At 47.1% G+C, this 17,116-nt stretch overlaps 2 protein-coding genes and 1 long non-coding RNA gene across 3 annotated transcripts; 2 read left to right on the top strand and 1 right to left on the bottom strand.

Moving 5' to 3' along the window:
- Positions 1–411: 411 nt before the first annotated feature.
- On the top strand, positions 412–5,770 carry LOC100840920 (3'-N-debenzoyl-2'-deoxytaxol N-benzoyltransferase-like). The gene is made up of 2 exons (NM_001287855.1): positions 412–903; positions 4,913–5,770. Exons 1-2 carry the CDS (start codon positions 412–414, stop codon positions 5,768–5,770), a joined length of 1,350 nt encoding a protein of 449 aa, NP_001274784.1.
- A 1,938-nt stretch (positions 5,771–7,708) lies between these two features.
- On the bottom strand, positions 7,709–9,697 carry LOC112270854. Its single transcript, XR_002963374.1, has 2 exons — positions 8,128–9,697; positions 7,709–8,027 (listed from the first exon to the last, which is right to left on the bottom strand). It is a non-coding gene; the product is annotated as an uncharacterized LOC112270854 (long non-coding RNA).
- A 122-nt stretch (positions 9,698–9,819) lies between these two features.
- On the top strand, positions 9,820–16,634 carry LOC100827568 (ABC transporter B family member 4). Its single transcript, XM_003566554.4, has 10 exons — positions 9,820–11,175; positions 11,290–11,687; positions 11,794–12,032; positions 12,731–13,256; positions 13,414–13,687; positions 13,765–14,624; positions 14,758–15,024; positions 15,229–15,492; positions 15,617–15,910; positions 16,026–16,634. Exons 1-10 carry the CDS (start codon positions 10,836–10,838, stop codon positions 16,392–16,394), a joined length of 3,831 nt encoding a protein of 1,276 aa, XP_003566602.1. The 5' UTR covers positions 9,820–10,835; the 3' UTR covers positions 16,395–16,634.
- Positions 16,635–17,116: the final 482 nt, after the last annotated feature.

Genomic DNA, 17,116 nt, shown 5'->3' with positions numbered 1-17,116 from the left:
TACTCTCACTCGATTGACCTAGCTAGTTCGAACAACCACGCCCACGTCTGGCCGTATATATCCAAAGTGCAACGTAGGGCCCACACGTGTCGATCTCATTTGCTCTCCCTTCACCTACTACCCGCGAAAACAAGTCCACACGCTTGACATTAATTATACGATTTACCATGAGTACAAGCAACGCACACCAAACTAAACTTAATTAACTGCCCCTAGCTAGCTGCATGCTCCCTCAAAAAAAGAAAAGTAAAAAATCACTCCACCTAGCTAGCTGAGCTCCGAAGTCCTGAACTAATAACCCAGCCCGTCTATATATACACAGAGCATATATATCCATACACTCATCGCAGCTAGAGCATGCAAGCTTAATTAGCCTGCAGGCCGTGGATTTGATAGAGAGAGTGCTTTACAATGGAGAAGAAGTTCACGGTGACTAGGACTAGCAAGTCCCTGGTGCCCCCATCTTCGTCTTCCCCAACACCGGCGGCGACAGAGGACGATGCACCAGTGCCGGTGATCATGCGCCTGTCGACGATCGACCGTGTTCCCGGGCTGCGCCACCTGGTGCTCTCCCTCCACGCCTTCGACGGCCATGGCGTCGTTGCCGGAGAAGACGACGAAGAGCGAATTAGGTGGCCGGCGAGGGTGGTGAGGGAGGCGCTGGGGAAGGCGCTCGTGGACTACTACCCGTTTGCCGGGAGGTTCGTGGTGGACGAGGAAGGGGAGGTGGGCGTGAAGTGCAGCGGCGAGGGGGCGTGGTTCGTGGAGGCCAAGGCGGAGTGCTCGTTGGAGGAGGCGAGGCACCTTGATGGGAACCCCATGGAGATGGTGATCCCCAAGGAGGACCTTCTCCCGGAGCCCATTCCCGGGGTCGACCCCCTCGACATCCCCCTCATCATGCAGGTATGTACGTACGTGCATCATTAAAAAACTAGGCCTGCCGGGAAAGAAACACCGGCGTATCGTTTGAAATAATAAGATCTTGTCACATCATAAAAAACTAGGCCGGACTAGGCCTGCCGGGAAAGAAGCACCGGCGTATCGTTTAAAATAAGAAGATCTTGTCACGTCATAAAAAACTAGGCCTGTGTATGGAAAAAATCAACGGGTTTATCAAATAGGCCTAGAAAATTTCCGAACCTTCTTGCCCACCCACGGCGGCACCCCAGCATCACGTGAGATCAAAACCGGCCTTAAACATGTGCTTTGGTGTGGGACAAACAAGTGAATTTTTTAACCCTTCGGTCTGAAATTCGTTCCTAACGGGGAGTCATATCCAAGACCAGAAAGGTGCTAGTAGAGCCTCTAGCCATTACGCTAGAAGTTTGTTCGCTACGTACGTACATCATGTACAATCTCGAATGCTCGATATCTCGTATTTTAGTGTACTCCTTATCTGTTTGCCATGCATGCATACTTGTTCACTTGAGGGAGTACTATATATCTCCAGGTTACGAATAAATGACGTACGCACGTACGTGTTATTGAGCAAGCCTTATGGTAATTTTAAATTCAAACATATATACGTCTAGCTATATATATATATATATATATATATATATATATATATATATATATATATATGCTTGTCTGTCTCGATTTATTTTTCAGGTGATAATATAACTTCCACTTTAAAAACCTTGGCAATATATGTCTAAAAATGTCACTTAATTGTCAATAAACGTCACTTAAATTGTCAATAAACTGGACTATGACCAACAACTGCGTGCGTACGTGTTCAGGTTAGGTATTTATCACTCATCTAAGTCTTCCTAATAAGACGTCACTTATTTGTACGTATGCATGATGTACACCGACTAGCTAGTTACGTACTAGTCGTGGTGACAGATCAAGGTGCTAAAAAATTGGCAAAAAACAAACACACACGTACGTACACATGGAGTATATATCGACGTCGTGGTTAATTAATTAGCTGGGGAACAGGTACGATTAAAGCGACCCTGCATCGACCTACCAAACAACAGAATTGAGACCGTTTCTCCGTTCGTCAATCGACAAGCTATATATATATGTGTATTCCTTGATTATTTCCTGCAGTTGTCGTGGACTTGTGGTGTATATATCGATCGGGCGAAGACCCTTCAAGCCCATGTTGCGTACATATATCTCCAATCATATATAATTAATTAATGAGAACGGTCGTCGCAAAAGGAAAAAAGAACACAACATAATCAGAACAGTGTACCGATCAAAGATACCCGGCCCCCACATGCACTCGCAGATTAAGGTGCGGCACACGGTGACAGGTGAATTAGTGATGAGCTAGGTAGCTTTTGATGTGGGCAGCACAGAGCATGCATAATGTAGCTCCGACGCCCATCTATATCGATCACCGGCCGGTGAGTAGCTAGCTAGGTATAGTGGACATCACTTGATCTTCACCGGCCGGAGTGGAGACTCAGACGACGTCGATGGAGCACCACACCACTCTTCACTTGCAATTAATATGCACCTTTAATCATATCTAGCTGGTTAATATTACATGCATGCGCATGGCAAGATAAAGCTGTACATAGTATCATGCCTGCATGCACCACCACCACCAGTGCATGCATGCGTGCATGGATAAGATTCCTAAAATTTGTTGTTTTACATGTAATCAAGTAATATGCTTAGGTTTATTACTACAGGGAGTAGTAGTATTTTTTTTACTCGCTCCCTTTTCACTAAAACCCCGTTTTGCATTAAAACCATGACAAATATTTAGAAACAGAGAGAGAGTACTGCGTACTTTATGTTTTACTATAAGCTTGTTAGGTCGTCTGTACTGGAGTCAACGAGACAACGAGTCAATAGAGTTTTACAGTACATTACTACTAGTATATTCTTGTTAGGTACCGGTGTTTGCGTCCCCGTACATGGATCCATGCATTGCATGCGGCACGAAGACGTCATGCTTACGTGTCGTTGCCTCGTTGCTGGTCAGACTATTGATCAGCTGTGGGGTCGCTGTCGTTGATTAGTTAATTCTAGCTAGGCACTGATGATACATGCTAGCTTGTACATATGCGTCTGTTTCTTCCTCTAAAACTAGCTAGGACTGAAAAAGACCCGATAAAAAAAAACTAGGACTATGAAAAATAGCTTACCAGATTTGTCTGTAAATCAAAATTTTACTGCTACAAACGATACACTGTCTATACTACCTCCGTTTCATATTTCTTGTCGAAATATTACGTGTATCTAAACATTTTTTAAAATAAATACATCCATTTTGGACAAATTTAAACAAAAATTATAGAACGGAGGGAGTATATATGTCCTATGTACCATCGGCTCGGAAAGAAGCTTTGCAGTATCATCAGTATGTGGGTGGCCTTTTATCTCTTTCCACCAACTTTGTTGCACCATATCTGCACTTGAATTGAGTGCCTTTTTTTTAGCACGTATACATGTCGCCTGTGGACCAAACAGATATGGTGCAACCATTTGTGGCCCGGAGAGGAACCAGTACTTGCTGCACTTTAATCTTTGGATGAGAAACACGCGCACCGAGAGCTAACAAAAAATGGCTGGACATGATCTAACCAGGAGAACACAAACATTGAGTAACTATATTCTTGTTAGGAGTACTCCCTCGATTCCAAAATATAAGATATAACGGTATAACTTTTGTTGACTGAGCTTATAGCAAAACATATCGAAATATACATATTGTCAAATTAAGATACTATGAAAATATATTTCACAATAAATATAATGATTTTCATTTGACACCGTAGATGTTGATATTTTCTGTATGAAGTTGGTCAAAGTTTAGCAAGGTTTGATAGTTATACATTCTATATTTTAGAATGGAGGGAGTAGAACACCATTTTCTTCTGAAAACAGCATGTAGTCAAAGGAAGATGATTAGAAAATTTAAAGGAAAAATAGTTTGATCGCGATTGCCGGATTGGCACTAATGACCATGCATGCATATCCATGTTTATCTAGCACATTCTTTACTGGATCTCTTTCTCTTTCCGAAAACGAAAAGGAAACTTTCAGGAAAACTTTACAGCATTACCTATAGATCGACCCAGATGCATTATGCCTTTGACTGTGCTGCAAAGTTGCAATTTTAGTACGAAACAAAGGGAGTAGCTTTGCTTGAATTGGTAATCAAGTAGTACTACATGCATGAAGCTTAGTGCACGTAATTAGTAGTAATTAATTAAGTGCGCAATGAGTTGGGTCAGTGAAAAGAACAAGATATTCACCAACCATTGATGGATCAGTTGCACACTAATTCTACTGATCCCCTGCAGTTCAGAAATGTCACATTCTTGAACGAGTCGGAGAGCAGTTAAGTCAGAGGAGTCAATCCATCGATATCCAGTAACTCTCAGGCCGCTCTCAGCACTGACAGCGAGTGCTCTTATCTGTTCCTACTAATTAAACGGAAACCAACAATTAACCTTGCACAGTACTGGAACCAGTACTAGCTAACTTGCTAGCTTGCCGGCATTTTGCACTTGTAGATTCTGCTCTGCGTGGTACATAAGTCAGATCTATATAGGTCAGATGAGTCAATCAAGAGCTAGCTAGCTCGGAATCCTCGGATCACTGTCAAAAGTGATCCAGTGATACTAGATCGATCTTAATTACCTGCTGCCTATACTATTACTAGCTAGCTAGCTGTTGCTGCATGCTGCTACCAACAATACCACCATATATAGCTACACCTATATATGGATCTAAAGAAATTACATGTCCTTAGCCTAAAATTGATTGATTTTACCAACATATACATGAAATCAATCTCTAGTCATACAGATAGTCAACGCCTCGTTTGGTGGCAAATATGCAAAATTAATAATTTTAGGCTAAAATTAATTAAGAGATGGCTGTGTAATTTGTTTGATTATTTTTACAGAAACATATTTGTTTAACTTATACGTACATGCAGGTGACAGAATTCACATGCGGCGGCTTCGTGGTGGGCCTGATCTCGGTGCACACCATCGCCGACGGGCTAGGCGCCGGCCAGTTCATCAACGCGGTGGCGGACTACGCGCGGGGCCTCCCGAAGCCTCGTGTGTCTCCGGTGTGGGCCCGGGACCTCGTCCCGGACCCTCCGAAGATGCCGGCGCCACCGCCGAAGCTGGAGCTCCTGGACCTCCGCCACTTCACCGTGGACCTGAGCCCGGACCACATCGCCAAGGTCAAGTCCCAGTACTTCGCCTCCACGGGCCACCGCTGCTCCGCCTTCGACGTCGTCGTCGCCGTCACCTGGCAGTCCCGCACCCGTGCCCTCCGCCTCGCCGGTGCCGGCTACGACGACGTCCACGTCTGCTTCTTCGCCAACACCCGCCACCTCATGCTCCACGGTGGCGCCGGCGCGGCGGGGTTCTACGGCAACTGCTTCTACCCGGTGAGAGCCACGTGCGGGAGCGCTGAGGTGGCGTCGGCTGACGTGGCGGGGGTGGTGAAGGTGGTGAGGGACGCCAAGGCCAGGCTGGCGGGGGACGTGGCGAGGTGGGCCGTGGGCGGGTTCGAGCAGGACCCCTACGAGCTGACCTTCACCTACGACTCCCTCTTCGTGTCGGACTGGACCAGGCTGGGCTTTCTAGAGGCCGACTACGGGTGGGGGCCCCCGGCCCACGTGGTGCCCTTCTCGTATCACCCCTTCATGGCTGTTGCCGTCATCGGCGCACCGCCCAAGCCCAAGCTCGGCTCCCGCGTCATGACCATGTGTGTGGAGGAAGACCACCTCCCGGAGTTCCGGGACCAGATGAACGCCTTCGCCTTCACCGCCGGGAAGTGAGTAAGCAACGATCCATAATCGTCCATGTATGAAACCCAATTGAGCGTGCAAGCGCTTAATTACTACACCTTTTTATAATCAGTAGCTCTTCTATGTCTGGTGTGTGTGCGTGCAATGTATGTAATTTGCTTGTTTGATCGAACTGGCGCAATTAGGCGTTGTGCTTAATTGTATCGTGGGTCCATCGAATGAACGATGATGAAGCAATAAATGACCATGATTTGTACTGCTTCCAAATGTATACTGGTAGTATATAGTACCATGTGTCATGTGCGTGTGTCATCTGGTAAAATTAAGACGGATTTTCTTCTGGCCTCGTGTGGATTGTTTGGAACGCAGGAATTTTCCCTAGAATCGTGTTGATAATGGATTCATGGTTCAAACATCTTTTAGCTGTAAAATAGATTGTCCTTGGTGATCTGATGTTTTGACACATTGGAGCAGGTAGACCAAGCGGATGCCGTACGAGTTGAAATGGATGTTAAACGGATGCAATATCATGCAAAACAGGGGAAAATAAGACGATTTCTCTCAGAAGAGGAGAAGAACAAATGGAGGTGATAGTCATATTTGGGTTGAATTAGGCCCATTTTCGCAGCCCAGCTGGTGGGGAAGAGAACGATGCCCAATTATTACTAGAGACCTCGGTGGCTACGAGAAACTTGGGGAGAGGGCTTTAGCTGGGCCGAAACAGAGAATTGAATCAGATGAGACCGGGAAACATAATCTGGTTTAACTCGGGCTAAATTTCCCCCTAAAGAAAACTCGGGCTAAATTTCAAAGCTAGGAGACACAATTTATTTGAGCCAGCAAAAGCTTGCTTGGTGAACAAATAAAGAGAGGCAATTCTGCTGGGCCTTGTACCTCTACTTGTCGGTTCCTCTAAAAAAAAAGAGGTACCAATACCAATAATGCAAGCCATGCACGGCCCACCAAACAGAACAACACACCATCACGTCGCCGCTCCCTAGTCCTTGGATCTCTCTTTCACTCTTTGCAATGCACGACACGCTAATGTGTAAAAGCTCCCAATTACTCCACTCTCTAACTCTAAACACCGCCAGCATGTACATCACGATGTAAATGGAAAACCGGACTGCTCTGACACGACTCACATATGTCCACAAGCCACAGCTCGAACACCATCTTCCTATAGTCGATTAAATGAACGAGCTAAGCCACAATCAATTCACCATTAACTGTTTAAGTTGGCTGATCAGTCTCTTCAATTAGTAGTAGCAGCAGCAGCTTTGATGTTTGCTTGATCCAGAGTAAGTGCTCAACAGTGACAGGCATGGACGGCGGCCCCTGCAGCTCTCTGAGCTGGCTCCAATAATTGCCCAGACAGAGGCGCCCGGCCCGGGCAACCTTTTTGAGCTCGCCAATTCAGGCCTGCAGGGGCACAAGCGGACAAGAACCGGAGATCCTCCTAGTAGTGTACAAGTACTAAACTACAAACGCAAATCAGCCGTAGTTACTCAAAAAAAGAAAAGCATATATAGTTCTCTTTCAAAAGACGAAGAGGAAACGAGGAAGTGGGAAATAAAAGGAAAGCTGACACTAGAAAAGTTACTGTCTATGTGGAGTAAAATCCAGAGAGCATCCCCACGGTCAAATGTTAAACGAGAAAGGAGGTCGTTGCAACCTAAGCAAGTTTGTGCGGTTAATTTTGTTTTCGGCCGTTTGCAGCAATTTCATGCTTTTACAATTATAAGCCTTCCGACAGATGATACGCGTGAGCGTGATCTTAGGCCGTCTTTCATTCGCAGGATTTTAAAAACACAGAAATATGAAAAACATAGAATTTAAATGTCATGGCATATTAAATCATATGAAAATTTAAAATATAGGAATGTGTAGTAGAAATTGTTTGATTGCACCACAGGAAAAATGTGTGCTTAAAGGAATTATTTGCTACTCACTGTTGTGATAGAGACAAAAAAAAATTCATAAGGTTAGACCTCTTAGAAATTTTCCTTTGAAATTACATACAAACTAGATCCTTTTGAGTTCAAATCCTGCAAATCAAACGAGCTACAAAGGAAAAATTCCTTAGAAATAAAACCCTCCAAATTTTGCTATGAAATTCTTTTGAATCAGAGGAGCCCTTAGCTCTGACATAGCCACACATTTCAAATGCTTCCCGCCTCCTGAACGGACTGGTTTCTTTATAAAGGTTGTTGGAGCACAGGATAGATGATAGCACTGCTCACTGTTAAGAAAACATGTTTGTTTGTTTTTTGCTTTTTTGCCGGTACTGTAAATGTAAACCATATGTATAGTACAGTAAGTGAATAACTAGGATTGGACAAGCCAGGAATCAGAAGAAACAAATGACTGGAAACAAAGGCACGTACCATCGCCACCATCCATCCATTCTCAACCGTGCTGACAGGCCAGCGTATGAAGAATGAACACCAGGGGCTCTTGGACAAGTCAATAAAACCAAAGGAAACATCGCCAGGCACGCCGAACCCCATCGCATAGCCAAAGGAAAACGCCGGAGAACTCGTCGCCACCACGTTCACACATCATACCAATCTTTTTCCACGTACGCACAAACCATCAATTCAATCCAGTTCACCACCGTTCACATGCTTTGGAACAGTACTTCCTGTCCTCTCACTCTCATCTCTTTTTCGGCCCATAGAATTGCACCAACCAACTACCAAGCATCTCCAACGGCATTTTGATTATCCAAAACCATCGTGATAGAGAAAAGAGAAAACATGGTACTCAAAATCCGTCCAGCTTTTGCATCGTACCTAAAAATGAATACCCATATGCATCAATTTGTACCGGACCCGTATAGGAGAATCTTCTTCAACATCCATCCACACGAAGAACAGCGGGGGCAAGGAATCGGCATGGCGGCACTGGGCATCGAACGGGGGCGCGCAGGGGCTGGGCGGCGCTAGCTTGGACTAGGCGGTGCTAGTCGGTTCCAGAAGCGGAGCGGGCTGGGTGGCGGCGGCAAGGAGTGGGCGCGACCGCGGCGGATCTTGATGGTGAAAAGGGCGGCGACAGGTGCGGGGCAGCAACAGCGAGGAAGACCGACGGGGGTCAAGAGGCCACGGGAGGAAGGCCGGAGGGCGTCGCAGGCTCGCTGGATGGCGCGACAGGGCGCACGGCGGACGGCGCAGGCGGTGGAGACGCTTGGCCTGGTGGATGAAGACGGGTGGCGGGACGGCGCGGCCGGCTGTGGAAGGGTAGCGGCGAGGTCGGAGGAGGCCCGTCACAGGCGCAGACGAGGGCCGCGGGGCGCCGGCCGATGGCCGCATCACCATAGCGGCCGCTGTGCCTGGGGCTTCGGGGCGGCGGACGAGGTGGGAGCGGCTGTAGGGGGGCAGAGTGGCCGGCAAAAGCGACGACCGGGCTGCAGAGTGGTCCAGCGCGGCAGGGAGGTCGCCGGCTGGGCTGCAGCACGCCGGCGGCGGCGCAATTTCCGGCGGAAGGCGAGGAGCAGAGGTGTCACGGGAGGGGATATGGGGAAATTTCAGACGGTTGGCTTCGCGCGTCCATTATGGGGAAATTTCAGACGGTTGGCTTCGCGCGTCCATTATGGGTCGTTTGGGTATACCCATATTTGGGGTATTGGGGGGCAAAATATGGGTAATTTTTAATTTTTTTGGGTATCTAATAAATATTGGTATGCTGCTGGAGCAGCTTTTCGAGAAAAAATACCCATATTGACAGTTTTTTGATATTCTTCTTAAATATGGGTATGCCGTTGGAGATGGTCTTAGCTGAAACCTCTTTAAGCTGACGAAGAAAACGGGCAATCCGTATTTTAACGGCCACTGATAATAACAGAATTCTGCTGGGATTAGGCGCCAAAAATAAAAACCAGGCTGGCTGGCAAGGAACTGCAAATTTGCTAAATGGTTAGCAAGAAGGAAATAGCTATAGCATTACGTACTCCTTCCGATTTTAAATTATTATCTTGAATTTGTTTAAATATGGATGTATCTATTTTTAAAAGACGTCTAGATAGATACATGTAATATTTCGATAACAAATTAGGATCGGAGTGAGTATGTAATTAGTATAGTATCATTTCTTGTGTTCTTTAGAATAGTAAAGAAATAACACAAGATTGATGATGAGGTACATCACTGTAATCTTCAGCCCTGATTAGCCTAAACAGACCAACTAAAGGAACTGCATCTTTTCTAATACTATGTATGTTCTAATCTCATCATGTAATCTTTTCCTTTGAAGTAAACATCATCTAGTCCAACCCCAGACGCAGAAGCAAGAGACCCAGATGGAAAGCAGAGAGGAGAGAGCTCTCGTCTCATTTGTCATCGCATCACTCTCGGCATCACGCCCCCCACATGCTGCCTGCCAGTCAGTCTCCAGCTCCAGACTGTGACTACCCGTGGACGCATGCCTCCGTGCAAACAAATTATCATCAGGAGTTCACAGCCAGAGACCACTAGAGACTTTTTCTACTCCGAATTTCTGCTCGTAGCAGCAGATTTAGGTGTTCAGTGCTCAGCTCTAGTACACACAACCATTGGGCCGCAGGCGGAGAGAGTGCTTGCTAATTGGCCACGCATTGATGCTGGCATGCTGCCCAGCTACTCGCAATAATGTGTTGTTGTTGTTGTTGTTCATCTTGACTCCGTCCGTCGGTCGGTCCGTCCGTCCGTCCACCACACGCATCAGTGCCCCGTACTACTCCATGCGTCTCAATGCTGCAGCTTGTTGTGTGACAGAGAGAGCTTCCATCGCCATACCATTCCTTGACGACTCGTTTCTTCCTTCTTGGATTCTCAATTTACACGCAGTTTGTGCTTCCCCCGAAAGCTGCTGCCAGCGCGGCGCTTCTTTGGGCTCCTCTTGCCTTTAAGCTGCTTCTTTGTTCTTTTCTTTTGTTCTACTAGCCGCTTTTTTCCTTTTGCTGCTTTTTTCGTTCTTGGTTTTCTTGATCTCCCTTGTTGATCTAATGCTCTTATCCTGAGGTGGTAGAAACCCCATTGGTTTGGTAGAGGGATGTTCTGATAGATGATTGCATCGGCAGACAGGTTCTTCTTGCGCCGCTGCAAATCTTGAAGAGGGCATGTCGGAGTCGAGCAGAGCGTTCGAGGTGAATGTGCCGTCCTCCAGCGAGCCGGCGGTCCCGGCCGGCGGCAAGAAGAAGAAGGGCGGCGGCGGGAGCGTGGCGTTCCACAGGCTGTTCGCGTTCGCCGACGGCGGGGACGCGGCGCTGATGCTGCTGGGCGCGCTCGGCGCCGTGGCCAACGGCGCCGCGCTGCCGCTCATGACCGTCCTCTTCGCCGGCCTCGTCGACGCCTTCGGCGGCGCCGCGGCCGGCACCGGCGACGTCATGGCGCGCGTCTCCCAGGTCTCGCTGGACTTCGTCTACCTGGCCGTCGCCTCCGCCGTGGCCTCCTTCGTCCGTAAGTCCCCATCACTTCCAAGCAGGCTCCAAAATTCCAACTGCCGCAGTGCATTGCAATGCAACCCCTTTGATTGATTCTCTGGAATCTCTGTCGCCGGTGATGAATGAACAGAGGTGACGTGCTGGATGATCACCGGGGAGCGGCAGGCGGCGCGGATACGGAACCTGTACCTGAAGACCATACTCAGGCAGGAGGTGGCCTTCTTCGACATGTACGCCAGCACGGGCGAGGTCGTCGGGAGGATGTCGGGCGACACGGTGCTCATCCAGGACGCCATGGGGGAGAAGGTCGGCAAGTTCATCCAGCTGCTGGTGACATTCCTGGGGGGATTCGCCGTGGCCTTCGCGCAGGGCTGGCTCCTCACCCTCGTCATGCTGGCCACCATCCCGCCGCTCGTCGTGTCTGGCGCCGTCATGTCCAGCGTTGTTGCAAGAATGGCGTCGCTGGGCCAGGCCGCCTATGCTGACGCCTCGGTCGTCGTCGAGCAGACTGTCGGCTCCATTAGAACAGTAATTGAGCTTCCACACTATAATCCAGAGCATTGCAGATTTGCAACTGTGTGCTGAGCCTGAAACTCTGAACAATGACAAGAATGTGGAACACAAATTAACACAGGTTGCATCATTCACCGGGGAGAAGAAGGCAGTGGAGAAGTACAACAAATCACTGAAGAGTGCTTACAGCTCCGGTGTCCGGGAAGGCCTCGCCGCAGGCGTTGGCATGGGCACCGTCATGGTGCTCCTGTTCTGTGGTTACTCCCTTGGTATATGGTATGGAGCCAAGCTGATCCTGGAGAAGGGATACACCGGCGCACAGGTCATGAATGTCATTTTCGCGGTGCTCACTGGTTCGCTGTAAGTTCATAATCGCCTCACCTTCTCCTGAATAACGATTCAGTTGCAGTAATGTCAATTTCATGATTCACAGACAGTCTAGTGAGTAATAGAGCAAGGAACAGTTTCAAAAAACAGTAAAGAGCAAGGAAGGTTTAGAAAACTGCAACCTTAGTCATGATTGACAAACAGCCTTATCAGTACAAGTTTATGTTCCTTTCTGAGTAGCTGACAAGGCAATCTTAGTCATGTATCTTGGATTTTTGCTGATTTTGACATGTCAAGGCAGGCACAGAAGCTAATTAAGCTGTTGTTTGACAGTGATAGCACACTGCTATTTCGTTAGCAAACAGCTAAACCAACTGTGCACGTATGGTTTTATTCAGTTGGTTGTGCATATCCACTTTATCATTTTTGTGTTAACACAGTAGCAGAAACTAATTTCTCTTGTTCAAAAAAAGAAACATGTGATAGATTTTCTGAGTTTACTCCAATCATATTCCCACCAACTAACCTCTTTCTGAGTATTATTCGCATCAACTTTTCCATGTAAAGGATTACTTAAGCAGTTAACTTTCAGCAGTTAAAATTTCAAATATTCACTGAATGACTGTTTTGTACCGGCGACCAATTTCCCAGATTACGTATGTATCTTTAATTGAACTGACCAGTGTAGCAATTAGTCTGATAAGCTGAGACTTCACTGTTATGTTTACCAGCGCTCTAGGACAGGCATCACCAAGCATGAAAGCATTCGCAGGCGGGCAGGCTGCTGCATACAAGATGTTTCAAACAATAAACAGGGAGCCTGAGATCGATGCGTACAGCACAGCAGGTAGGAAGCTAGATGACATTCAGGGGGATATCGAATTCAGAGATGTTTACTTTTCTTACCCGACTAGGCCCGACGAGCAAATATTCAGAGGTTTCTCCCTTGCCATACAGAGTGGCACTACCATTGCATTGGTTGGCCAGAGTGGTAGTGGCAAATCAACAGTCATCAGCTTGATTGAACGGTTTTACGACCCTCAGCTCGGCGAAGTTCTAATAGATGGAATGAATATCAAGGAGTTGCAGTTGAGGTGGATCAGAAGTAAAATTGGCCTAGTGAGCCAGGAGCCAGTCCTGTTTGCTGCTAGCATAAGAGATAACATTGCTTATGGCAAGGACAACGCGACAAATCAGGAAATTAGAGCTGCAGCTGAGCTTGCTAACGCATCGAAATTCATTGATAAATTGCCCCAGGTTAGAAGACTGCTGAACCCTTGAATTTGCATTACTGGTGAATAATTAATTGTAATGAAGTCAAGAAATAGACAATGCTATATATGGAAGAAATAAAGGGATCCTAAAATTATTCTGGATCATATATTGAATCACTACTGTATTTGGCATTCCTCAGGGTTTCGCTACTTCTGTTGGTGAACATGGAACACAATTATCTGGCGGGCAAAAGCAAAGAATTGCTATTGCCAGAGCAATTCTCAAAGATCCAAAAATCCTACTATTGGATGAAGCAACAAGCGCTTTGGACACTGAATCTGAAAGGATTGTGCAGGAGGCCCTTGATAGGGTCATTACAAATCGGACCACTGTCATAGTTGCTCACCGTTTGAGTACTGTCAGGAATGCTGATACTATTGCTGTCATACATCGAGGATCAATAGTCGAAAAAGGTATGTTCTGAAACATTGTATATGTTTATAGGCTATCTCATCAATGCTTAGTGTCTGAAACATTTGACAATCTCCAGGTCCACACCATGATCTTCTAAGAGATCCAGAGGGATCTTACAGCCAACTGATACGCCTACAGGAAACAAGTCATACTTCTGAAGGTGCAAATTACCAGAACAAGTCAGGTAGAAAGGGTGATTCAGGGATTCACTTTGGCAAACAGTCATCAGCAGATCGGTCACGCAGCCAAACAATTTCTCGGGACAATGGTAGCAGTCACTCATTCTCCGCGTCATTTGGTATACCTCTTGAAACTGATGTTCAAGACTCATCAAATAAGATAGTTGAAGAAATACCACAAGAAGTGCCTCTCAGTCGTCTTGCCTCACTTAACAAACCAGAGATCTCAGTGCTTATACTTGGTTCGATTGCTTCTGCTATCAGCGGAGTGATATTTCCAATCTTCGCAATACTTCTGTCGAATGTTATCAAAGCATTCTATGAGCCTCCACAAATGCTAAAAAAGGATGCCGAGTTTTGGTCATCCATGTTCTTGGTATTTGGTGCAGTATACTTCTTGTCGCTCCCTCTCGGCTCATACCTTTTTTCAGTGGCTGGGTGCAAGTTGATCAGAAGGATCAGACTGATGACTTTTGAAAAGGTGGTCAATATGGAGATTGGATGGTTTGATCACCCAGAGAACTCAAGTGGCTCGATCGGGGCAAGGCTATCGGCCGATGCAGCAAAAGTTAGGGGGCTTGTGGGTGATACACTTCAACTGGTTGTGCAGAATTCTGCAACTTTAGTTGCTGGTTTGGTAATTGCTTTCGTATCAAACTGGGAGTTATCTCTGATCATCTTGGCGTTGATACCACTCATCGGCCTCAATGGTTGGATCCAGATGAAATTTATTCAGGGATTCAGTGCAGATGCAAAGGTATGCCAGAAATAATAAAATTCAGATAATTATTTTTCTTAATCTATTGCCAGATCTCTTTACTTCTCATAATTACATACCGCTACTATTTTTTTTCACAGCCAGGCCACTGATTTCTCAATTATGATTGTAGATGATGTACGAGGAGGCAAGTCAAGTGGCAAATGATGCTGTAGGCAGCATAAGGACAGTGGCGTCATTTTCAGCTGAAGAAAAGGTGATGGACTTGTACAAGAAAAAATGCGAAGGACCCCTGCGAACAGGGATCAGGACAGGAATAATAAGCGGCATTTGTTTCGGGGTTTCCTTCTTTCTGCTGTTTGGAGTCTACGCAGCAAGCTTCTACGCTGGTGCTCGGCTTGTCGAGGACAAGAAAACAACGTTTCCCAAAGTTTTCAGGGTAAGTGTCACGTTCAGCATGAGATCTTTACAGATTTCTGCTTTCAATCATAAGCGTGCAATTACATTTTCATTAGATTAATCATAACCACATGCCACAGAACTGTAAACCACAAGATGGCTAGTACTTAAAGAATAACATTGCCTATGTCTAGTTAATCATAACTGCAGAGTGAAAGATCGTACGTCGGCCATGTCAATGCAGGTGTTTCTTGCGCTCACAATGGCAGCCATCGGGGTGTCGCACACTAGTACCCTAACTACAGATTCCTCCGAAGCGAGATCAGCTGTATCTTCTATATTCGCCATAATGGATCGTAAATCTACCATAGACCCAAGTGACGATGCTGGGGTGAGTCTGGAGCCACTACAGGGTGATATCGAGTTTCGGCACGTGAGATTCAGATACCCGACCCGCCCAGATGTCCAGATCTTCGAAGACCTGTGCTTGACAATTCAGTCTGGAAAGGTAGTGGCAACCCAAATTCCTCAACCTTTTTGTCTAAACAATTCCAGAACCTATCAGCTAACAATGTACAAGTGTTCCGAGCCAAACCTAACTATCTGCACTGCATTACGGATCTGTCTGTCAGACTGTGGCGCTTGTCGGAGAGAGCGGCAGCGGCAAATCCACGGCGATATCGCTGCTGCAGAGGTTCTACGATCCTGATGCAGGCCATATACTTGTAGATGGGGTGGACATCCAGAATTTCAATCTGAGGTGGCTAAGGCAGCAGATGGGGCTGGTGAGCCAAGAGCCGTCCCTCTTCAACGACACGATCCGAGCAAACATCGCCTACGGGAAGGAAGGGCAGGCGACGGAACCAGAAATCATCTCCGCCGCGAAATTGGCGAACGCCCACGAGTTCATCAGCTCGCTGCACCAGGCGAGGGCTCTCTTACGAAATTAACTACTGTATCTAGCTGCAATTAGTTCATCTCGACATATAATGGCTGGCAGATGGATCGATTAAAATTTTACCTGGGGGGTGATTTCCGCAGGGGTACGAGACGGTGGTCGGGGAGCGCGGCGCCCAGCTGTCGGGAGGGCAGAAGCAGCGGGTAGCGATCGCGCGCGCCGTGGCCAAGGACCCGAGGATCCTGCTGCTGGACGAGGCGACGAGCGCGCTGGACGCCGGGTCGGAGCGGGCGGTGCAGGACGCGCTGGACAGGGCGGCGGCGGGGCGGACGACGGTGGTGGTGGCGCACCGCCTGTCCACGGTCCGGGCCGCGGACGTGATCGCGGTGGTGAAGGACGGGGCGATCGTCGAGAGGGGCACGCACGACGCCCTGGTCGCCGTGAGAGGCGGCGCGTACGCGTCCCTCGTCGCCCTCCACTCGGCGGCCGATGCCTCGCCGTCGTCGCTGTAATGCCGCTCCGACGGAGGTCCGTCCGTGCGAGAGAGGGGGATGAAGATCTGGTGTAATTAATCCAGCTAATTAATCCGTTCAGGAGCCAGTCTCTGGGGCGATCAGGGTCTGATGAACTGCTCCCAAAACCTAAGCATGAAAGATTATTTGTTTATAGAAATAGCAAAATCCAAATGTAAATGGTACTACGTACTACAAAAGAAAATGTTCCCTCCAACTAAAAAAAAGACATTTAGCGCATGCCTCCGGTCAAACTTTGACCAATCGATATTGCTGAATTGAAGGCGGATTCCGGACTTTACAGGAGAATCATTCCAAAACTCAGTTGGAGGCTTTAAAATTTAAATCCAATCCTAAAACTCAACAACATTTAAAATAAGCTTCGAGGTGACCACTTTCGTCTAGGACGCCCAAACACCCTAGACAAATGAAATTCACGAAGAAAGCAATGGAGAATTAACATTTTCTCCGGTGAAACCGTATTTTTCTTTTACCAGGCGTGAAACCGTATATTGAGACATTTTTCTTCGATCAAATGATCAAAATCAAACCGTTACACAAAGAAATTAAGGGTGTAGAACTACCAGGGTTACACCCGTTACTACCAGTGGTCCGGTACAATCAGGATGGTACTGCTGTGGAGGCATAAAAAAAATAGTACTACCCCATCTGGCTGAAATTATTTGTCGAAATATTACATGTATCTAGACGCTTTTTAAACA

The sequence above is a fragment of the Brachypodium distachyon genome, chromosome 2, assembly GCF_000005505.3.
Source record: "Brachypodium distachyon strain Bd21 chromosome 2, Brachypodium_distachyon_v3.0, whole genome shotgun sequence".
Lineage (NCBI taxonomy): Eukaryota > Viridiplantae > Streptophyta > Magnoliopsida > Poales > Poaceae > Brachypodium > Brachypodium distachyon.
The sequence above is the reverse complement of the archived record's forward strand: the minus strand, read 5'-3'. Positions and strand labels throughout refer to the sequence as shown.